Source organism: Sebastes fasciatus, chromosome 2 (assembly GCF_043250625.1).
Source record: "Sebastes fasciatus isolate fSebFas1 chromosome 2, fSebFas1.pri, whole genome shotgun sequence".
Classification (NCBI taxonomy): Eukaryota; Metazoa; Chordata; class Actinopteri; order Perciformes; family Sebastidae; genus Sebastes; species Sebastes fasciatus.
Window position 1 is genome coordinate 31,076,435 of NC_133796.1, and position 24,486 is coordinate 31,100,920.

Here is a 24,486-nt window from a genome sequence, read left to right on the forward strand (position 1 = left end):
ATAAGCGTGATAAGAACTACCTAAAATGACAGAAACCATCTTTGGGTAAAATGTATTTAATGTGTACTTTGACTTTTTAGTAAAGCCCGCCCCCTCCGCTAACATGGAGGGGGCGGGCTTTATGACCTATACTGCAGCCAGCCACCAGGGGGCGATCGAGATGTCGTGGCTTCACTTTTGGGGAGCTGTCATGTCGTCCATCTTTATATACAGTCTATGGTTTGACATAATATTTAACAGCCAGACTATGGTTACTGAAGTAAAGAACATGAGCACAGAGGATGGATAAAGTTACCAGAAGTTTACTGTACTTGCCAGTTGAGACTGCGCTGGATGTCGGCCGCTTCAGTGACAACAACAAACAGTGCTGTAAATGCACAGCGCAGAGACAGATGAAATACCTGGAAAAATGAACATCTGTGCATTTTAATTGATCAAATCAGGTCAAGAACAAAGCCGCTCCCAAACTGTAACAATTCATTATCTGGGCTCACTTTCATGAGAACTTCAGTCTCTCTAAAACAGCTGGCTCCAAAGATTGTTGGACTGAAATATACACCAACAAGACGTTCTCACAAAAAATAGCTCGGCTCAGAGGTACGCACTTAGCACGCATCTTGAGAGGGCCTGCGGTCTGACATTGAACTTGCTCAATTGAGCGAGATGGATACTGTGGTCATAATTGCTTTTGGTAATTCATCTTGCGTGCACAGCTCTCTCTCCACTCATGTTATATTGTAGCTAAACTGTATTGATGTAGGACTTGATTGTGATGTTTTCTGTGCCAGTATCACATATAATATGCAAGGCAACACGCTGCTTAATGTCTATACACACTCCTTCCCACCGTCTGGAACGAGTGCCTGATTGATATTATTTTTATGCCGGACCCAGCACAGCTTCATTTGACAGGGTGCTGAAATAAAGGCAGCCATGTCATATGAATGTAATGTTCCTTGACAAGGCAGCGACTGCTTTTCATTCTCATAATGTAGATGAGAGCAGAGTTGTTTTGCTCCGCGCTGCTGTCTACTATGAATAATTCTGTGTCGTAACTGCATTCAACATATCTTCCCCCGATTGCTGAATTATTTGGTTGGAAGAGCTCATTTGTTCACACTGCCTGGGGAATGGAAATTCAGAATAATTTTGTTGATCGACATTCACCCGCATAAATGAACACATAAATTTCAGATAAGGAGGAACAAAGCGTTACGGCATGTACGGCAACAGCTGGACCCAGTCTGTGTGTGACTCCTATGTTGATTTGCTTTCATAAGATTAGAGAATGATAGAGTAAATAAACCGTGATGACCCATTGAAAGCCCAAACCAATTTCTCTGAAATGGACTCACTGCTTTCAGCTAATTTCAGTTCCACTTAATTGCTGTTGACAGTATTTTCTCCCAGCTTCATTGTAAGTGAAAGAGTACCATACTGATTAATGTTTGCTCATTATTCTCAGGGCATTACCTGCTTCCCCGCGCAGCCTCGATTCAAGCTGCAAGGACAAACTGCTCCTTCTGTTTCACTGCTGCATCCATAGTAACTTAAAGACACCCTGTAGAGTTTTCTTGTAAACAGGCAGTTTCTGTTTTACATCGTTTCTCACAAAAAGGAAATATTTACAAAGCTGATTTTTTTCTCAAGTTTGAGTCCTGCATCGTTCACGTAAGAGATAATGTACAGCCAGCCTGTCCTTGTTGTGAAATAAACCCCGACAGGGCGATATGGCACGCAGACGCAAACCGGAGGGATCTTGCATCGCCACAAAGTTGTTTATTTCACAACAATGACCCGCTACCAGTACATTATCCCACTTATTACACAGCTACTTACTTAAGAAATCAATACTTTGACACAAAAATGGTACGCCAGAGTCCAACATCAGAACTGTGTCCATAGAAACGGACTGTTAAACATAGCAACAGGCTGCTATAAAGAAATAACAGACCGTAGAATGTCGCGACTGACCAATCCGAATCGATGAATGTAGATACATAGCTGGTGGTCTACTTCTCCTTCCTGCCTTTGCTAGTGCATTGTTGCGTTTGTCGGCCCATTACGGCCACCTATCGATCAGCGAAATAGTGTAAAATGAGTAGCAGGACTTTGTATCGCGTCACCCAAATGCTTGCGGTTGTGCATCCTTGTGTGCGTGCATAACGGGGAGCCACACGTACATAATACACATTGCACTGAACTGTGATTGATATCCTTCCTTTGGCTTGTCAGGGCATCCTAAAAGAAATTCTACAAATTCCAACCCGCCACTATGTGCTAACATAAGACCTGGGTGTAACATGCTTTTCCTGTAATACCGTGGGTGTTTACTGGTGCTGGCACAGTTGTGATGCAGTTCATTTATGAGAAACTTTGATGTGCATGCAGAGCTTAAAACATGTAACCTTTAGCAGGTAGCTGGAAAATGGGTGTGCCCATAATGTAAGTTTATGCACCACTGACTATCTGTCTCATTGTGCTGCTCGTCACATTGTGTAGACTACCCTTCCTTCAATAAAGGGCAAGCCAGTTATTAGGAAATATTGTAGAAAAATGTATTCATTTCACAACCCTTTTTTTGTACTGGCTTATTGCAGTAATTTTATGTGCGATCAGTGGCAGGATCAACTTTTTGGCGACTTCAATTTCTCGCCTATTGCTGAACGTTTATCTGTGAAATTGATGTTGGGACTGATTTCAGCAGGAGAAGGAGAAAAGTTGTCTGTCTGTGTCTGTGTGTGTGTGTTCTTGTACAGCTATCTTTGTGAGGACCAATTTGAGTTTTAGACCTGAGTGAGGACATTTTTGGAAAGTGAGAACATTTTGGCTGGTCCTCGCCTTCGGACAGAACTTCAAAGGTCTGCTTGAGGGTTCAAACTTGGTTTTAAGGTTCAGCTTAGAATTAGGTTAGGGTAAGGGTCAGGCATTTAGTTGTGACGGTTAAGGTTAGGGTAAGGGGCTAGGGAATGCATTATGTCAATGAGTGTCCTCACAAAGATAGAAGTACATGGGTGTGTGTGTGTGTGTGTGTGTGTGCATGCTTGTGTAATGGCCTATAAGGCACCAGGTACTCATTATTGGGTCAAATTCACCATTAAGTCTGGGGAGGAAGAGGATTTTGTCCAAATTATGAGCTTTGCGATAACATTATGGAAGCAGAAAGCTCCAGCTTGTAGTCTTTCCTCGAGCAAGACAATAGCGGCACAGATAAGTAATGACTGATGAGACAGACGGTCATTCAGCCAGAATGACTTGCTCAATACTTTTTATATAATCACCTAGTTGAGCTGCGCTACGCATACCATACCAAATCAGTTATGTCTGGTTGGTGTCATGTTTTGAAAAGGTTTGTGACGCTGTAAAAGAAAACAGGATAAAAGAAAATTAGTTTTGTCTTCCTGAGGTTAAGGCCTTCCACAAATCACCCATTTTATCGTTGCCAGCTCAGAAAAACAAACTTTTCCTTTTTTCTGACTAAACCAAATACTTTATCACAATCTCTTGCCCTCTAAGCCGTCCTGCAACACACCACATTGTCAAAACTGAACCTCAACTGATCTCCGTGGAAACGGCGGCAACAAACAGTCTTGGAGGGCTTCCCCTCCACCATCTGTGGATCTTGTTTTGTGATCTGTCTTTCTTTCACCCCACTTCACCTTCAGTGCCGAGAGGAGGAGTACAATGAGTCGGAGGCTTTTTGTAGAGTGAGGGGGATCACAGGCTGTAATGTGTGCCGCCTCGGGCGTTGGCAGCAGTAGGACGAGGTTGTGGCTCAATTTCGTGTGAGCGGTGTGCAGCAGGGACATTTTGGATTAACCAAACCAGCAATGGTAAATGGTAAATGGACTTGGACTTATATAGCGCTTTTCTAGTCTTCCGACCACTCGAAGCGCTTTACACTACATGTCAGTATTCACCCATTCACACACACATTCATACACTGATGGCAGAGGCTACTAAGGTGCCAACTTTGCCCATCAGGATTTAATCTAAATACTCATTCACACACCGATGGCTATGCCTCCGGGAGCAATTTGGGGTTAAGTGTCTTGCTCAAGGACACATCGACATGTGACCCGGAGCAGCCGGGGATCGAACCACCGACCTTCCGATTGGTGGACAACCTGCTCTACCCTCTGAGCCACAGCCGCCCCCTGATGAGAAAAATACAGTACTTCCAGTTGACAGATGCATACTGTTATCCCGGTCAATTTGATCCATTTCTCTTTCTACCCAACAAAAATGACGAATGAAATACTGTAAAATCACAACTACAACAAAAATGGAAGCACTTATTTTTTTTTAGCGCAGGCATTTTTCATTAAAAGGGAATATGGGACCATTACGTCCTCTTCACATTTTTCTCAAAGTCACTCTCAAAATGCTGCTGCTGCACACCTCCGGGAGACCCTCGTGACAGTCCATTAAATTGAAGTGCAGAAGGGGTTTGCTACCTGTGGTGGGTGCAGAGACAAAAGCAGCCGGTCCTCTGTGGAGGGAGAAGACAGTGATGGAAATGTTTTAGATGGAGAGTTGTTAGGAAATTAGAGAGAGTGCGGCTTCCTGAAATGGCCCCTGCGGCCCTTCATTGGGGTCAGAAGAGCCTGTTTGGTATTTCTGTCCAGCAGCAGTGCTCTAGGAGTAAAGAGGGGAGATAAAATTAGACGCCAGAGTTAAATCTTATTAGCTCCTGTCCCGCTGGCAATCACTTTTTCACCGTCTTCATTGTGTGTGTGTGAGTGTGAGAGAGGGAAGGTGGGGATAAGCGCAACAGGTTGTTAATGAGATGCTATATTTGAAACGAAGACTGTCACAGTTGCAGTACGTGTGTCCTTGCACTCTTTGCATTAACAGCCCAAGTTCTCCTTTTCCAGCTTTAACGCACTGTTAACTTTATAGAAAAGGCTTCTGAATCAGCTGTCAAACTCAGCCTCAAGGACGTTACCCCCGTGTACACCTCCTAAACCGGCTTGAAAAATATCCTCTCACCTCGCCGCTCGAAACCTCCTCAAGCGATCAATTTTTAAAATGAAACAGAAATCAGATGATGAGACTAAGAAATTTCAGCCTAATCATTTAATTCAGTGCTGTAATCTGCGGCTCTGCTCGCACTTTGAGACTCACCGCTGTATTAATATCACTGCTCATGCTTATTCATCAGTGCACATTAATTCTGTCCAGCCCAGGATTTTATGCAGCATGCTTTCATGTCTACTCCTACAATGGCAGAGGGCCCTGGGGGCCCGAGAAGCAGTTGATGTGCCAGTGAATTCATCGTAAATCTTTTCTGTCTTTCCCATCATTGTCGCTCTTTACTTTGTCCTGCGGGAAGCAAAAATAACTTAAAGGCAAACGCAGCCAGTAGATATACTGTGTGCCATAAATATGTGATGTTCTGTGCTTTCCAGGAGTCTCTTTTCTCATTTAAGCATTAACATCTTCCACTTCTTAAAAGTGATTTTCTACCGTTCCTTAAAAATGTACACACACAAAAACAACAGTTTGAAGAGGAACATTGATAACATGTCTACGTGTGTTGTGTTAGTTTTATTGGTTGAAGTTTCCTCATTGCATATAGGCACACTCTAAAAACTTCAAGGAAAAGTTTGACATATTGGGAAATGGGTTATTCGCTTTCGCAGCCACCATGAGGTTGCCAGGCAACCAGTGAAGTCTCCCAGGAAGCAACAGCACCAGGCCAAGAAATAGGCATCGTCCGAAATGACTTACTATGCACTACATACTCAATAGTTGTACTATTGTTCAACATACATTTGTGTGAATAAACAGTAGTATGTATCGTTTCGGACGCACTGAGCAGTAATTTACGTTGTCACTTCCTGCGAGCTTCCTTGCCGGTTGGAGACGTAACCATGGTAACCCGTGACAACTTCATGTGACTGATGGTTTGTGAGAATCAAAATCTGAATTCATTTAAATAATATATCTCACCTAGCAACGTGAAATATTATACTTACATTTACATTGAAGCATTATCGATGTCAATGTCTGTTATGAACGTTATTGTCATTACCTCATTGCATTGTGGGATATTTATGCCACCGTAGTGTCCAGTGTTACATACATGGTACATACTGTGATATTTCACCGGATATTGTATGCAATTTGCGTAGTATTGGTGTCATACCAAGGTTTCGGACATACTAAAACATCTAGCGGACTAAATAGCATGTTAGTTTGGAATTTCGGATGCAACCATAGTCCGGCACACAACCGTCCGTCACTTTTTATTTCACGAATTAAACAATCAGGATATAAAGTGTTAAATAGTGAGCTTTAGAGGGGCTGGTAGGCAGATGTGCTAGCGTTGGATAGAGCCAGGCTAGCTGTTTCCCTCTGGTTCCAGTCTTTGTGCTAAGCTAAGCTAACTGCCTTCTAGCTTTATATTCAGTGATATCAACCCTCTCATCTAACTCTCAGCAGGAAAGGAAGAGTGTTTCACAAAATATTGAACAAGTCCTTTAAGGAATCATGGGGTTGTTATTGTAACACATGACCAAATAGCAGTTTGGCTCCAGCAGGATATTACCTGGGATTTTCACAAACCTCCAATTTGTTGAAAGTGCGGACTGGGAATTTTCTGAAAGCCAAATTATGCAAAAAAAAAAGTGGTTAATAATCAAATTGGTAAATGCAAAATCCCTCCCTACTGTCCCCAGTTTTAAAGATTAGATTTGTTCCTTTTAACCTAGACGTTGGTCAGTTTTACTCTACTGTTTAATACAGATTCAAAGCACAGATTAGATTTAGTATTCCCTCGTGGTGTCAAAAGCAATCATACTGTTTCCACTGCCAGTGATAGAACTGCCTCCCTCGTGATAAAAACCTGCTTCCTCCCTGTCCCTCTCCAATTTCCTCCATCTTAGTTCAGCTGTCTCTCCTTCACACACACGCACACGCACACGCACACGCACACGCACACACACACACACACACACACACACACACACACACACACACACACACACACACACACACACTGGGTAACTAGCGATGGTTGCAGTTGGATTCCTCTACTAATGAGGATGAGCTCATCAAGGCATCTGCATGAGAGTTGGCAACGTGTTTGGAGAGATTATCTCTTAACCATTCAAATGACTCTAATAGGACGACCTTTGATTTCCAGCAGACTGATCATGAAAAGTTGTTTGTTCCTGACGGCAACAGATTTATCAGACAAGTGCGATTAGAGATTCTGTGACACTGATTACGAGCACAACTTTGGACCATTTCCTTTTCATTTTACATTTATTAACGACGGATTGTCTTTAAAAGTCCACATGTGTGCAATTCAATTTCTCTTACTTTGAATTTGAACATCTGAAAAAAAATATTAGATTTGCACCAAAAAAAAAAAAAGTCTGCTGCTCTTAACTTGTCGTAAAGTAGGCCACAGAGAATGGAGTTGTTGCATAAGTAGGGTTATGGCTCTTTGTAGTGTTTGAAGGCTGATATGGATTCATACTGCAGAGTTAACAGATATTTATCTACACTGTTTAAATGAACAGTATTCATTTTGTTTAAATCCAAGGAAACTGATTTAATTAAATTTTTAAAAATATAATAAAATGCATAAAGCTGCTGAAAAGCAACTTGCAGATTGTTTTTTTCTCTATTCATGCATATAGTTAAATAGCCCCCTGAATTTCTTTATTTTCTATCTTAGTTTGATTAAGTATTTCATTTTAAACAGGTTTTTAAGATTAAATATATATACATCAACATATTAAAGTTCAACTGGAACAATACCATTTGTACAGTGACACATAGTTTGTTAATTTTTTGTTAGCATTTGTACATTACTAAATGAATCATTTGTCCAGCTTGAGCAGGAATTTTGCTTCATTATTTAAGGTTGAAAGATTTACTGCATCGATTCCCCTTTTGAGGACCACATGAGTTAGATTATCTGTCATTCTCTGAACAGGTTCAGCCTGAAGACTTTAGCTACTGAGGGTTTTCAAAGTGTGCACAGGCACTGCAGCGGCCTGGGAGGTGATTACAGAAAAATAAATTACACATAGTTTTAAATATTAATGAAAATAAAGTGTTGCTTGGAGAGTAATGAACTCACTCACACTACCACCACTGCATTCAGAATTAAATAAAGTAATACGCAAAGCACTGACTGGACGAGGAAGAAAAAACAACAAGTGCTGTGGATGACTCACAATCTTGACTGTTCTGTTACTAGCGGAGACCGTTGTTGCCCGTTGTGCATCAATCCTTCAGCTGACTTTACAGATTCAGGACGCGCTTGAGGAATAAGCCCAAGTTGTGTGCACACTCGATTTGCTTTCTTCTTTTTCAGAGGGAACATGATGAATATCACGACCAGCAGACTAATTCTTTGAAAGCCACATCAGTTACAGTTTGAACCTAACTACCCTTTTACAAAGTCTCCGGTCCTATTTGACATGTTGCATTTGATAGCTGAGGATATGATGTCAACTGTACTGAATGAAGTTACTGGAACAGCTCCGTCTGTACTTGTGTTGTTTTGTTTCATGTATTGCATTTTCTGCATATTTGTGTTCTTTAACACGATATAGTTCATCTAAATGTCTACAACTTCCCTCTGATCACAGTTGGCTCTTCACTCAAGGAGCACGTCTCGAGGTTATTTTCAAAAAATACCTCTCAGACTGAGGTCAGACCGACTCGGTCAGAAACCCTTTCACCGCACCACCTGCTGATAGCTCCGCTCATGACGGATCAATTCTTTGAGATGACATCTGACTACACCCTGGGGCTAAAGTTCACATCTCACAGTCAGTCTGTTTTGTTCCAGCGGGGGGGCTGAGAGTGTTCGATCATAGGCCGAAGGGTCAGGACTATTCTTTCCTTTTACCACGTCAATATGTTTTTTCTTTTGTCAAAGTTGGATATGGAGGGAAAATGCATTTGAGACTAATTAGCTAAAGGGAAATTATCCATAAGCATGGCTGAATATCCACAACTTAGCTAATCAAGTTGTCTCTCTATAACAGTGGGAAACAACAGAGCACAGAGTGATGGCCCATCTACTTCTCAAATGTATTGACTTGTCTGTAATTGATTATGATAGTCCGAACTGACTCTGTACAACCGCGGCTGTGGTGTTATAAGGCTGACATAACAGCGTATGCGTCCCGCCTTGTGCTGGTCTCGTGCGCGTATTAATGTGCGTGTGCTGGTCTTGTGTCTGACTTTACCCTCACACCACCATAAAGACCTCACTGTGAAGAGTTAGTCATCTGAGGACAGCTCTCATCGACCCGTAAGCTAACAGCCCTGCAGCAGTTCTGCCATGACACCGTAAACTTTTTACACGCTCATCCACTCCATAAAGTAGAGGTGTGCTGCAGTTGTACTAAGGCTGTGACCCGAGGAGGATGGGGCAGACAATACGATGATATTCTCCCCTTTTTTTTTATTAGAGGTTTACAGTAAATATAAGCAGTATTTATCTTGGTATAACATTGACATTTACTGTGTACCTACAAGTTAATAAGTAGTAAAGATGTCATGGGGTTTGCCAGCATTACACCACATCACAGAATGATGTTTGACAACAGCGGATCTCCTGCCAGTGTTGCCAACGAGTAAACAACATGTTTCCCCGAAATTATGCAGGCACCCTTTCACCAACAATTAACAGGAAGCATGAGCTGTCTGAGTTCATCGAGTATGACTGATAGTGTAGCACTGCAAACATGTGTATCCCCCAAACACACACACACAAATGCATGCATGCACACACTCCATCATGTCAACACCATTCAGTTAGCTCTTTTCACTACAGGAACTTAACGACCCTTAACCTGGATCTTCCCATAACCAGAGGCCTGTTTCAGAAAGCAGGTTTAGTGAAAGCTCTTGAGTTAGTTAAAGCTGAGATGAGGGAAACTCTGGGTTAACAGTTCCAGAGAGAGAGCTAACTTAAAGCCCCCCCTCCAGACAGTTTTACTTCCTGTTTTTTGAATAACGTTCTTTCTCAAACAGAGAATGAGGGTGTGGTTAATAGTCATACATAATTCATTACCATGCCAACTAGACTGTGTCGTTTTTCAACCCAGCTTAGATGAATTTACTGATTATCAAACACAAATGAGACAAGAATTAGTGCAACACACCAACTCTCTCTCACTCGCCCTCTTCTTTACCGTCTCCTCCTGGCGAGGCAGCCGTCTGGCTGCTGCTGCACCGAGGGGCCGGACCGACTCATGCCGGCCACAGCGCACCGGAGGACGGATAGAAATGTTGCAGAGGTCAGCAGTTTGAAATGCAGTTTTGGGACGTTTTGGAGGCACTAACATCGGCCGCTCTCGCCTCAACTCCCAGCACCGACATGGCACCGTGCTGCTCTGTGATTCGTTTATTTCTCTAACGGGACTTTTCTCTTGTTTTCTTTTGGGCTGAAAATTGTGAAAGGCTCCCTGTCGTCCGGACCTGTTAGAGGCAAATGGAATCGGCTGCTTTCCGTTAATATATCTCCAGGAGGAGGCGGTAAAGAAGAGTGCGAGAGAGAGAATTGGTGCGTTGTGCTAATTCTGTCGATGGGATTTCATGAAATCCACTACGTTGATTGCACCCGTTCTCGGCACACACAAATGCCACTATAGGTGGAGGAAACTAAAAATAGAATGAAACCCCTCAGTTAGCTAATGCAACAAGTTGGGCTAGCTCACTACTCCTAACTAGCTAACTAACTAGAAAGACAAACTGACAGACAGATAAACTGATTTATCGGTTTGCTGCTGCTAAGACACAAACGAGCATGAGTGCGCCTGTAGCTTGGAGGATGACGTATGACTTGCAGCTACTATAGTCATACACCATATTCCCATTTTACCAACAACCTTCTTTTTTTTAAGTTTGAGCACAAAAGTAAGTTATTTGGCAAACAGTGTGGCCAATCAACTTAGTCAGGAAATGACTTGAATAAATATGAAATATCATAGAAATGCCAAAATACACTGGAGGGGGGATTTAAACTCTGGGTCAGTTACCATGGTAACTGATTCTGTGACCCTAACCTGCTCGCTGGCAGATTTTCTTTAACAAACCCTGAGTTTCTCTCCGTCTCCTCCCTCTTACAGAGCCAGACACGCTGCTTTATTACCTCATTGATTCAGTCTGTATCAGAGTTAGTCAGTGGATGTTTACTGTCAGAATCTAAATTGGATAGGGTTGGTTGGATATTAGTTACTTAACTCAGGACTGTCCAAAGTTACCGCTTTTATGTGTTTTCAGTCATTTCTTTGAACTGTGCTTTTTGCCCTCACATTCAAATATTACACAACATCAAGTCAGCCTTCGCTCAGAATACAACCACACCATGTCCTTCTTTTTCATAACACTGTGACTCTGTGCACACAGACAGCTGTCAGTTTGTTATAGAGCGGTTCCGTTAAAATGTTTATTGCACATAATGTGTAATCTCGGTTTAAATTGTAAAAGTCGGTATGAAGCTTAGACACGTAGGATCAATGAATAATGACCTCTATCACTCATGATGTGATCACACTGATGGAATATAATTCCTATAATATTGTAGATTATATGTTAATATTTCTGAGTGAGCAGGATGGTGGTGCAGCTGCAGAATGTAGTTAGAAAGTGAGTTTTTTAAATAGGCTGCGTAAAGTCTGAATGTGTTTTAACAGCATTTCAATGACTGTTTAAATTTACTACATTTGTTGAAGTCGCTGAAATAAAGTCACTGAATGCTGTTGAGCCAAGATCCAACTAGATGTCTACAATTTAAATCTACTGTATTTTACCTTTTCAAGTGCAAATCACCAAACACATTATTACTGGATCAGATTGTGAGCTTACAATCATGTCTTTGATCTAAACCTTTCTTAAATCTTCAACTATATTTTTCGTCTTCAGTTGCTCGCCCCTGTGTTTTGTCCCCATCAGATTAAAGCTGAACAAAATGCATATTTAAAATGTAATGTAGGCTACAGCCTAATACACATATTTGACCACTTTATCATCCATTAAGGAAATGTAGATGAATTATTGGATAGTATAATAATATACTATAAATACTGAATAAAACTTTATTGTGTTAGCTTATTGACTTTTTTTTTTTTAATGATAAATGTTCACAGTCTGCATATACATTCATTAATACCTCTACGTCCACTGAATTTAAATGAAGGCTCTGCCTTTTGTATACCTGTTGCCATGGTGAATCGTGTTATCGGAGCTCTATTGATGATGGCTTTTTTCATTCACCACGCACAAGCTTAACTGAACTGAACTGAACTGAACAAACTGTGATCAGCTGTTCTGGAGGGGTTCATCACCTCAGAGTTCAGGGTTACACTCAGTTTGTTAAACCTGCCTTCTGAAACAGGCCTCTGAACTTGTAAGTACTTTGTTTCGCAAACCAGGACGTTTCGGATACACGTCATTGAAAAGGTGACACTGTATACCGACCCCGCGACAAACATCGTCATGTTTATGCAGTGAGTGCAGTTCAGTGGTGGGACAGACAACAATGGAAAAGTATAGATTTTCTTGAACATTTACATGTGGTGACTTTTAAATGTCAGTATCGTTGAATCGATAGAAGAGCTCCACGGCACAGTGGAATAATAAGATATAGTTATTTAGCATCTGGGTGTGCTTTCCTGCTACTCTGTGGAAAAAATCTTACATGATTTAGAAAGTACTACCTGAATATTATTGGGAAACTAATGTATTTCTCAGCACTGTGCACATAATTTACATGGACAACTGCATAATAAGACAGCAAACCACGTCTGTTATTCTGAATCAGTATATAGCCTTGAAACGGTTATATATAATTTGCATTTCTTTCTCCCCCGAGAGTAGCTGGAACTTGGATTTAGAATCACCTCTTGAGCAGTATTGAAAATATTTGAAGAACAGTGGCAACAAAAGCAGAACCTGTGACAATAGCTAGACCTTGAGTTACGGGTCAGTAGGTCTTTCCCACTATAGAAACTGAAGTGTTTTCATGACAATGGTGAGTGATTCTCCAAACAAGTCAACACAATGAGGGAAAATTGAGTTTAAAAATGATTCTTAAGTCCCTGTTCATAAAAAAGTAAAGAAGCAGATGCCATTCGCTCACATTTTTTGTTAATGCGAGACGAGAACGAGGTCAGGGGTAAGGAATAAAAGGGAAGAAGTTGTAGTTAAGGGTTTTGATGAAAGAGAAAGGTCCTCATGCTTTGCAACTCTACGGTACAATCTTGACCTGAGGGGTGAAGGTTATTTCATCGGGGAGCCACGCTGGTGTAGAACTGGGACCCCGTGACTGATAGCAAGGTTGCAGAAGTGGGAAAGCTATTCATTGTCAAACAGCCGAGCACATATAGCACAATGTAAGCAGAAGAATTCACTTTCTGTGCAGAACAAGATGGAATAAGTGGTCTGAGTAAAGGAGATTTCATATTGTCAACAGAAGGACAAAACTGAAGGATAGTCCAATAAATCCGTGGGCAAAAAATTTTATAAAAGATGCATTTAAAGGTTTAGAATGTTTATTTTGTTGTCCGGTGATGGAGACGTGACAATCACATGATACTCAATGACCCCCAGAGGAGAAAATAGTGGCTTTGGTGCCCTGCAACCCTCAGTCAGCTGCAAAACATTGAACAAGTTACCCTATTGTATGTTATAGAGGCTTACACTGAGGCCCCCTGGCTGAATTATGCTCACTCTAATGTCAACCCTCCGCCCCTTCCCTCTAGTAGATACTGAAGTCATTGGGGTATTTCCCAGCCGTCCTCCCTACTCAAATGCACCATATTTCACCATCCTATTTAATCCGCTTGTTTTTGTCAACACCATTTAATGGACTAATCTGACTTCTTCAGAACAATCGAGGTAAACGGCGGACCGTGCCAAGAATCATAATCCGTGTTTACTGTATAAACACGGTGGAGGAATGCTGCCGGCAGCTTGTTGAGAACGGACGGTGTGTTGATAAATAAGGTAGCGTGAGTTCGCCTTATAAGGCTCCATAAACATAATAGTTTATTCCTACATGATTTACATGTGTTTGGACACACCAGCCACCACTTCACCTCCGAGGTGTAAAGGCTACCAAAACTGTCGATTTAGCTTAGCTTCTTATCAAGCGCACACATAACATACGGTAGATGCCAAATACAACTAAAGGAGGGACATAATGACTGCTGTGGGACGAATAAAGATGGGGGGAAAACAATGAGAAGAAACCATGTAATGACTAAAGTGTAGTTTGGCAGAAAGGCAGAGCAGCTGTGCAAACCCATTTTTCAGGTGTGCGGGGGCAGCTCGGTCCGCTCTGCCCTCCTTAGCAGAAACTGCCGGTCGTGTCCAGCTGCCACTGTGGCGGTCTGTGCCCCTGTCTGTGAGTTATTAGACTCCAGCCTCATTATATAAACAATTTGCTGAACTATTTTAGGAGGCTATATCGCCTGTGCCTGCGTAAGTCTCATTTTCTCAATTTTCTCAACCCACTGGTGCACAAACAAAATATGGTAATGGCCTACATCCCGATAGCCCCAAATGAAATGCAGTTAATCGTCAAAACTGAAAGGAAATGTGTCGTGATTGATGTGAAATGTGTCATGATTGATGGGTCCGTAGTTTAACTGCAATAACGGCCTCCTCTCAAGTGTAATTTTCTAAAATCCACAGGCATTCGTTATTGACATTCACGGCTCCATATGGAAAACACTTTCATATCACGTTATTGCAGCCCCCAAACCTCTTTCCCACTTTGTCTCCAGACATTGTTTAGCTCTTTGTAAAACATAATCGTGTCAACAGTCTCTGGAGATGAGACACCAGACCTTTTGATAAGTGCTCTCCCACAAGGTAAATTTGGCAGGCGGGTTGGGAGCAAACATGCAAACAAACCAGCAGACAGTCATTTTCCACTGTCTGTTAACATGCATTTTAATGAGGTTGATGGATTAATGCCTCACTTCAGTAATAAGCCACTCGGAGAGCACCGGTTAAGCCTGTTCTGCTCTATCAGCGCCAAGCTTATCGCATCAGTAATGGTCACTCACAAGTCCTGTTTCCACATCCTTTTCTCCATCTGAATGTCTTTGTCGTAAATGGCCTTTTTTTTCTGCAGTGGAAAGCAGTTAAGCCCCACAGAAACAGCGTAGTCGTGAGATTAAATGGTCAAAAACAGAAGCTCTCAAGTGTTGTTGCTGATTGCCAGATAATGATTGAGCTGCAGGGGAAGACATTTAGCCGAACTACAATGGACTTAATGTGTTTGAGTGAGGTGAGTGTGTGCGTTTGCACATGTTTGACACAGTCGAGCTGTTTTTAATGTGAGGTGACCTCTGTCCCTGTATGTGTATATCTCTGCATTTATGCATATGCACAAGGTTTGGTTTTCTGATCTTGGAACAAATCTCTGACCAGTGAGGACAGCAGTTAGGCTGCTCGGTCTAGTGCTCGTGCTTGTGGGAGGTTGTGTCCAATGTCCATGCAAAATGTTCTCTGTATTCTTAGATCTCTTTTGTCAAAGTAGTTTAGAAGTGTAGAAATCAGTTGGCTTTGAAGTTTTAAGAAGTAATCATATACTGTTCAGCCTTGAGTGCTGTGCATTGTTGTACATCATCAATACGTGATGTACACAGGGCTCGACAGTAATGGTTGCCAGGTTGCCATTGGCAACAATTTTGAGAAATTGGCAACCAATGTTTGGCCTTGGGTTGCCATCGGCAGCAATCAATTTCGAACATGTAAAAAATAGGGACAGCAAACAGCAAAACATGCTCCCGAAATAAAGATTTTTTATGTATTTGTTGCATTAGTGATATTTAACTATTGCTGTTACAGTCAGAACCTGACATTGCTGCATGTGCATTGGTGCGTTTACTCGCGTACACACACATCTCTCTTAGAGACAATGGTGAAGCAAATTAAGTTGTTTGACTGTGGGGTGAAAAGTTCAATTACCCCATCAACATCACAAACATGTGCAAATTGATTCAACTAACAAAGAACCAGATGAACCTGAACGAAAAAGTCTCGGGAGGTGAAGTGTCCCGGCATCTTTGAGCTGGAAGGAAAATTTGACTGCGAAGCATGTACAACACCTCGACAAGTGACACATCAAGCTCACTCATACGTATAACTGCATAGTATCTTAATTATTCATAATATAAGGTGACTAAAATTTGCAACCATATTTATATTATATTGTACCCAAATGTCCCCATCAGATAGTGATTTCCTACATTACCCAGCATTACTTTTGACAACCTCGACTTTGTGAGCTTGCCACACTTTTCAAATCACTATATTTAGAAGCAAACATGGCATTTAGCACAAAAAGTAAAATTAGTAAGTTTTAAATTAAAAACCCAGCATGTGTTGTGGCTGCATTACAATCTGTTGATGCTGCTGCCGTTGGACATATTGGGGTCGGTGTCGTCTCCAGTGTATTGCATAATGTCATTTCTAACAGAATGATGAATTGAAAGAAATTAAGTTGTTTCTCTTTGATTTTAATTTTCTGACACCATAAGCTGATATTTATCTTTTCTTTTCTTTTTTTTTCTCTATCAAACTTTTTTTTGATTTTGTTGCTGCCCTGGAAAACTGACATTATGTTGTCTATGGGATATCATGCAGGGCTCGAAATTAACATTTTTCCTCAGTGTCCCGCAACTGTCCCAAATTCTACTTTCAACTGTCCCAAATTCTAATTTCAACTGTCCCAAATTCTACTTTCAACTGTCCCAGACTTAACAACCAATGTCCCAAATTTAAGTTCTTTACGAACCTGTTTCTGATTGGTATACAGCGATGGAAATTTACATACACACACTTTGAACATATTTCAGAGAAATATTTTAATAGTAGGCTATCAATAATCTTTCCATTTTATTCTAAATTGTGAAGCTTAATTTCAGGTGCTGATATATATATATATATATCTCTCACATCAAAAATATAGGCCCAGAAATACATATAGATGCATCACCAATAGCTGCTTTAAACTGATAAAATCATCTTCGAAAACATTGTCTGACCAGATGAATCGACCATCAGTGCTTTGTGTTAAAGTATCTCTTTCTTTTCACTGGTGTTAGCGTTATTTAGAGTTGCTTAATGGACCGTGCCACCCTCCTCGTCTTTGATCAGTGTCCCACCTTCCAGGCTCTTATCTGGACTAACACACTGGACCCACTACTACCTGCTCTTATTCTTCTCTTCTTCAGAGAACGGACCGTCGGCTCAGCTAATGCATTTGGGTGTCAGCGTTTATCCTCTTTTTATATCCTACATTTTCTCTCTGGTCTTGTTCTTTAATGGTTTTACTCACTCAGTCACTCACACACAGACTTGCGGTAGTTGTGGTGGTGGTTCCACCTCGGAGCTGAATATCACAGTAATGTGTGTCTTCCCTCTTGGTTATTGCCTCCCATTGTCTACTGGCTTTGTGTGCAGGGGCTCTTTGTGTCAGCCCGGCTGGAATCGGCCTGTTTACTGTGATTAAATGGGAACAGAGGAGGTTGGGGGAGTGAACCGTGACTCTTTCTAGAGTGAAGGAATGCAGTACACACTGCAGCACCTTTATAGCGCTACATCAACCTTTGCCTGGAGACAAAGCACCCCAGTCTGTTGACAAAATAATATTTGTCTCCTTTTTTATATGTTTATGCTGCCCATAATTATGTTTAACTCACATCTAAAATCTGTGTGCTGTGGTAATTCTGTTTATGACTCTCAGTCCGACTGCATTTCCCCATTTTCTCTTTAATGAAATCATTAATTAACAATTCAGAGCATATGGAGCTGTTAACACCACCTGAGTACCTCATCGAAGTTTGATCGGTCGGCTGCTGAACACTGTATTTAACTCTGAATGTAAAAATGTTTCTTTAGACTTATATTTTCCTTAGTCTCGATTACAAACACCCCAATGCATTCTCTGTCATCAATTAATTGGCTAATTGTTTCAGCACTAGTCTAGATTCACACCATCACGTTGTCTTCCCTGTGAAACTGCTCAACTGTGATGTGGAGTACTTTTTCTTTGCTCGGACAACGCATTCTTTAAAGTAAAGCATGTCACTGCCTTATTAATGACCTTGATTATACAGTGGTAATAACTGGACTGAGCAGAGAGGATTATGGGTCACGTATCAGGTTTCCCATGTAAGTCAGTGTGGTGGTACCAGGAGTTGGTGAGGGTTATTGGGAATAAAAATGGAAATAGGCTTCTCTAATTATGAGCACACTTTTTACCGGCTAATGCAGCCCATTAGTTTCGCTTGGCACCGCAAAATGCAGAGAAAAATGATTTGCAGCCGCAAGGGAGGGGAGAGATTTGTTAACCTCATAGCACCTGAGAAAAAGTTTCCTACAGAGAGAAAAGGGCAATCAAAATGTAAAGTTTTAAGGCCTGCTGTTACTTGAGTCAATTAAAATGATGCTTCTCAGATCTGCGATGCTGCTTTTGGTCAGTCGATGCTGTGAGACGCTGTGGTTAACACTGCTGTATAGTAAATTCATAAATAATGGATTTACGTTATGCATCTATTCATTTATTTATTACATATTTCGTTCGATCCAGGCATATAAATTGGCCCAACTTCGCTGTGTGCAGTAACTAGTGTGAAGGTCGGATGTCTTCATGTTTCTGGGTCTCCATTTTTATTGCATCATGAGCCGAGTATCCAAACTGATTACAGCCGTGTGACAAGATGGTTTTATTTTACCTTTTTTTAAATTCATGCTGTTATGCATTTCTTTTGGTTGTGCAGTGTATTTTCTGCAGTTTGGTACTGACTGGTATTCTGTACTCAATTATTCTGTATTTTTGACATTGACATAAAGGTTTAATGGTAGAGAACTTGCACAACCAGAGTCATTTCATCAAGGCTGCAACCAACAATTATTTTCATTGTTAATTAATCTGTTGATTAATTCCTTGATTAATTGATTAGTTGTTTGGTCTATAAAATGTCAGAAAGTGGTGAAAAATGTCGATCAGTGTTTCCCAAAGTCCAAGATGACGTCCTCTAATGTCTTGTTTTGTCCACAACTCAAAGATATTCAGTTTACTGTCATAGAGGAGTAAAGAAACCAGAAAATATTCACATTTAAGAAGCTGGAATCAGAGAATTTTGACATTTGTTTTCTTAAAAAATTACTCAAATTGATTAATTGATTATCAAAATAAATTTTGTTGGTGATTAATTCAATAGTTGACAACTAATTGATTTATTGTTGCAGCTCTACATTTCATACTTATTAAAGCTTTTATCAGAAGTAGAGGTATTATCAGATTACAGATGTGATAACTGATCATATACTCTTCCTCTTTGTCTTTTCAGGTGTTTGGTGATTATTATCACTTTCGACATCGTACAGTGGTGAAGAGGTCACTGTCAGGTCACAGGGGGACACAAGTTCGTCTTCAAAGCGATCCCAAGGTGAGAAGTTTATTTCAGGGGTTGTGTGTCTGTGGACTGTGTGCTCATGGATGTGGAAGAGGTTTATTGATGTTTTGGAGTATGCTGTGGGGAGGAAGTGTGGGTGCAGTTGCTCTATTTGTAGGATAACAAGGTCAGAGCTCCTTCCTTGCAATTTGGGAGGTATACTCTACTGAATCAGGTGTTTGGCTTGTATTTATTCAGCATTTGACCCAGTAAACACGCAGTTCGTCCTCTCTCTGGGCTCAGAATGAGTTTGACAAATTATAAAGCTTACTTTGATCTTTAACGTCGGATGGCGATGTGTCTGGCCTCTCTGGCCGCTCAATCATCCTCCTCAAGGCGATTACCTTATTAACGTTAAGGTTCCCTTATAGCATTGGGTTTAAATCTGAAATACTGCCAAAAAGGTGCTTTTGCTTTTCGCCTTGACACCAAATCCTCCACCATCATCTTGTCTGTCAACTCTCTCTCGTCTCGTGTTTGTGAAATCTGACTCCTGCTTCTCTGAGCTGAGACTCCGTACAGAGCAGACACTTTCACATTCAGTTTGTAGCGTCCGTGGTCTGTCAATGTTTTGATAACACGGCGCTGATTTGTGAAAAGGAACTAAATGGGTTTTATTTCTATAAAAAAAGCAAAAGTGGGGGCGGTGGGCAAGCAATGTAATCGGTGTATGCCTGAACACCGTGTAACTCCGGTAACACAGACTACCGTGGCAAGCCGTTGTTTGATTTCAGCGTATTCATGTGAGCTGTCTCCTGTATATGCAGTAAGATGCTTGAGCTCACCGGGTAAGGCAGTGATTGTTTAGCCACATTTTGGCTTTTTTTTGACAAAAATACGATTGTTCAGAACATCCTGAACATTTCCGTGGATATTGGAGAGGTGACTTATGCTGATTTTAGAAATATCTATATTCAAAACATTAAAATGCAAGATCACATTATTGTGCCGAAGGTTTTTCTACATCAAGGACTTTTCATATATAGAAACCCTAAATGTACTACTGTGAGATCATATGTGATCTTACCTAAACATCTTCTGATTAACTCATGATATTAATATAACCATCACCCATTACTATTACACAGTATCAAGGTCAATGTTCTTTATTAGAAAATTATACGTGATTCATTCATCATTTAAAATCAAAATCACTCTGTCTTTCACTCTTTAATTTGATTGATGATTTGAGGCTAATTATTCAGTCAGTCCACTAAATGGTCAGTTACAGTGATTGTGTGTGTGTAGGATGAGAAGCACAGTAGAAACAAAGAGGAGTACAATCAGCTAACAGCCACGGAGCAAAGAACCAAACCCTCCGCCCTCATTTGTCACCTTCTTTTTTTAATGGCTGTCTGAGACGAGCTGCGGCGTTTTCCTTCCACCTGAGTGTTCGGAGGTGAGCCGGTGCTCCCCTGATACATACTGTACACTCTTCTGTGAAACCACTTCCTCCTCCTTGACTGAACTAGATTGAAATTTCATGTTTCTGTATTTTCTCGCGGTTTTGCAGGAGTTTGAGGTTAGTTTGAAAATGAGTCTGTGTCCTACCCCACTGGGAAGGACAACGGGAGGAGTGTGAAATTAACATTCTTAGCTGTGGGAATACTAGAGTGAGTGTGTGTGTGTGTGTGCGAGTGTGTGTGTGTGTGTGTGTGTGTGTGTGTGTGTGCGTGTGTGTGAGTGTGTGTGTGTGTGTGTGTGTGTGTGCGGCTGAGAAAGAAGATATATGAGTACTTTTTAAAGAATCTTCTGCCTCTAACCCCTTTGAAAGTACTTTTCTAAAATTGACGACAAAATATAAAAGCCTTAAAGGGACTATTTGTAAGATTCAGAAATGCTGCTTAACAGCGACACCTGTGGCCTTGAAATCAACGAAAGTCAGCGTCGAGCTCGCGCTTGCTCGCTCTACATAGACATGAACGAGCATCGCTCAAAACAGTGAGGCGACAGACGTCAGCTAAAACCACAATATCACTCTATATTTCAGCTGCTTGGCAGTAATGTTAGCTGACCAGACGAAGGTCTCTCCATGAATCACTGCTGATCCTAGTGTTGGCTTTTCCTGCTCAGCGCAGGCTTCAGCAGCGGGGCTCCTCAACGAGTTACGTTATCGCCTTCCGACCGCAGCCGGCAGCCGGCAGCCGAAGACACCGGCACCCGGTCGGTAACGAGACGATAACGTAACTCGTTGAGGAGCCCCGTCACTTCACAAGACACGGAAAACCTCTGTTGGTCTGGAGGAGCTGCAGCAGTTATTTCTGCACAAACGTCCACTGTGCATTCACTAGATATTCTCAGAGCTAAACTAACTCTTCTGCAGCGTGGAGTGAGCGCGCGTTCACGTCTAGAGGTGGACCAAGACAGCGAGGACGTGCGCGTTGTCTGAGTGAAGGAGAGCAGGCAGCGGAGATGAGGCTCCGGCCACACGCGAGCGCGCATATGCGAACGCGCATGTGTGCCGACCCGCTACATTTATACGCTTAAAAAGTTACAAACAGTCCCTTTAAAAGTAGAGATGAGCAAAGTAAGAGTCACAAATTAAAAAATTTAGCACATTAAGCATTTAAAAAAAAAAAGTAATACAAGAACAATAGGACTGCAACTAACAGTTGTTTTCATTATCAATTAATCTTTCAATTATTATCTCAATTAATCATATAATTGTCTGGCTCATAACATCAGAAAGCATTTTAAAAATGCTATAAAAATTTCTTAGAGCTCAAAGTGATGCCATCTAATGTCATGGTTTGTCCAACAAACAGTCCAAAAAATAATTCAATACACAATAATGTAAAGACAAGAAAAAGCAGCACATTTAAGAAAATTAAATATGTTTGGATATTTTACTTAAACATGACTTAAATGATCAATTTTAAATGGTTAATTTTTTTTAAAGGATTGCATTTATTTAGCGCTTTTATCCAAAGCGCTTCACAGTCAGCCTCTCGTGGATCTATTCTGCTCTCCCGTGGACAAGCTTCACTTCAATGTTTTGCTAAAATATTTTATATAATGTCCCTAATTGTTTTCTATATTATCTGTGGACAGTGGCACCTGAGTTGACTGTTATCAGGCCATTAAATAGCCGTTATCGGTCGCTATATGCACCATAGATGTGGGTCATTGGGGGCCTACTATGGCTTAAACTTCAAAGCAACACGTTCTCACACGTAAAACTGAATGGAACTTAGCGTTTTGAACAATAAACAAAATGGCTTCTTTAGGTTTAGGCAACAAAAACACTTACTTAGATAATGGCAAAAGCATCATGTTTTGTCTTAAAATAACAAACAAAAGTGAAAGTGAAACTTAACGCTTGTGGACACAAAGACAATTACATGTTGTTAGTTTTACATGGGGTTTCAGGCTGTCTAATCTACAACGCCTGACTTCTGCTTCTGCTCCTGTCATAATTACTACGGTCACTAGAAGTTGCTGTCGTCTTCTTTTATACCTTCTTTCGGTGTTTTGCCACGTGAATAGATGATACAACTTACTATTGGGTGTAGTAGGCCCCTACTGACCCACATGTATGGTGCTTATAGCGACAGATAACGCCTATATAATAGCCTGATAACAGTGACAGTGGAGTGTTAGTCTATTGTTGTTATGACAGGAGGGTTTAGTTACAGACAGCCGCTCTGCATCCTCAGTAAACTCAAAAGTTTACATGTAAGTTTCAATTGACAGCGGCACTTCAAAGCAGCTGTGTAGTTGTTAAATGTCGCTGAAACAAAGACAAAACAGTCACTTTTAAAAAAACAAAAAACCCAGAGCAGTCTTACTTGCATCGCTCGCTGGCACTCGCTGTCAGTGTGAAAAATATTAATTGGAACTGCTGGCTGCTATTTATTTGTTTGTGCTCCTCCGTGGTTCACTGGCTGACAACGCTGTGCATCAGGAGAACGTTAAAGTGTTTTAACAGAGTGCAGCGGGGCGCTTTTGACAGCTGGCGTACCCAGTGCACAATGGGTTACAATGGACAATGAATCTGAAATGGCCCTGGCTTTATATAGCCAATAGTGATCAATCGAATCCGATGCTGATCCAGCAGTCTGGCTCAGGCTCCTCGACTCGTTGACTCATCGTTGGCTTCTTTGTTTCCTCGCTGATCCTGGTTCATTCTTGTGTTATATTTTCTGCTAATGACTAAGTCTTCTAGAAACTGTGAGAAAATGTTTCACACTGTTCCCCATTTCTCTGCCTTCTCATAAGACCGTCTCCTCTTCTCTCTGCCTCTGTAATGTCTGAAAATCACATGAACATATTTATATCTAAATTGTGTCCTCATTTCAGTAAGTAGAGACAATTAGAGTGATTTAGATAAATCTCCATATAAATAATTACAAGAGCAACTGCAGAAATGAATCTACTGCCATAAGGTATCACTGTCCATGCTGCCGTGCTGTGCAGCTACACAGTATACAGGTGCACACTGGGAATAGCACTTGTGCTGGGTTTGTTTGCGTCCGTGTTAGAAACGGTCCACCTCCCTCTTTGGGATTTCCTTGAACAGTGCGGCTCCATTTCCTGTTGTTGAATTCCTTTTTTCCCACAGCACCTCAGTGAAAGTGGAGCGTTACAGTTCCAGGTCCTCCCGTTCTGTGGCAGGAGGGGCCCGGTCACTTTGTCAGTACCCACAGGGATTTACAAGATTTTGTGTATTCTATTTGTTTATTCAATCGAGGGAGCTTTTCAAATGCTGCAATAGCTTGCAATTTTGACCAAACCCTCTCAATTTTTATGTATTGACTCCCTTGAATCTAAACAGCGATGCATTTCTGTAACTGTGCTGGAGTTAATCGTCTGATCAAAGCATTTATTAACCAGCAGATCGTTGCAAATTCACATTTGCATCAACTGCATAGTTTTTCTGAAAAGGGGAAACGTATTTTTAATGGGAGGAATTTTGAATTCTAGAGAGGCCGTCCCCGCAGCTTTTAAACTGGCCGAGATGAAGCGTGAACAAAAGGCTCAGTAAAGTCTCTTTGAAGAGCGTCTAATTACTGACAAAAACACCTGGATTTGTGCC

The 24,486-nt window shown here is 41.2% G+C and overlaps 1 protein-coding gene across 3 annotated transcripts in view; it reads left to right on the forward strand.

The window, feature by feature from the left end:
* Window positions 1–24,486, forward strand: part of furina (furin (paired basic amino acid cleaving enzyme) a) — a 102,937-nt gene that overhangs the window by 31,561 nt on the left and 46,890 nt on the right. For all 3 annotated transcript variants that reach the window (XM_074619000.1, XM_074618991.1, XM_074618983.1), the window contains exon 3: window positions 19,347–19,445. In XM_074619000.1, coding sequence (XP_074475101.1) covers window positions 19,347–19,445 — 99 coding nt within the window. The remainder of the gene's footprint in view (window positions 1–19,346; window positions 19,446–24,486) is intronic.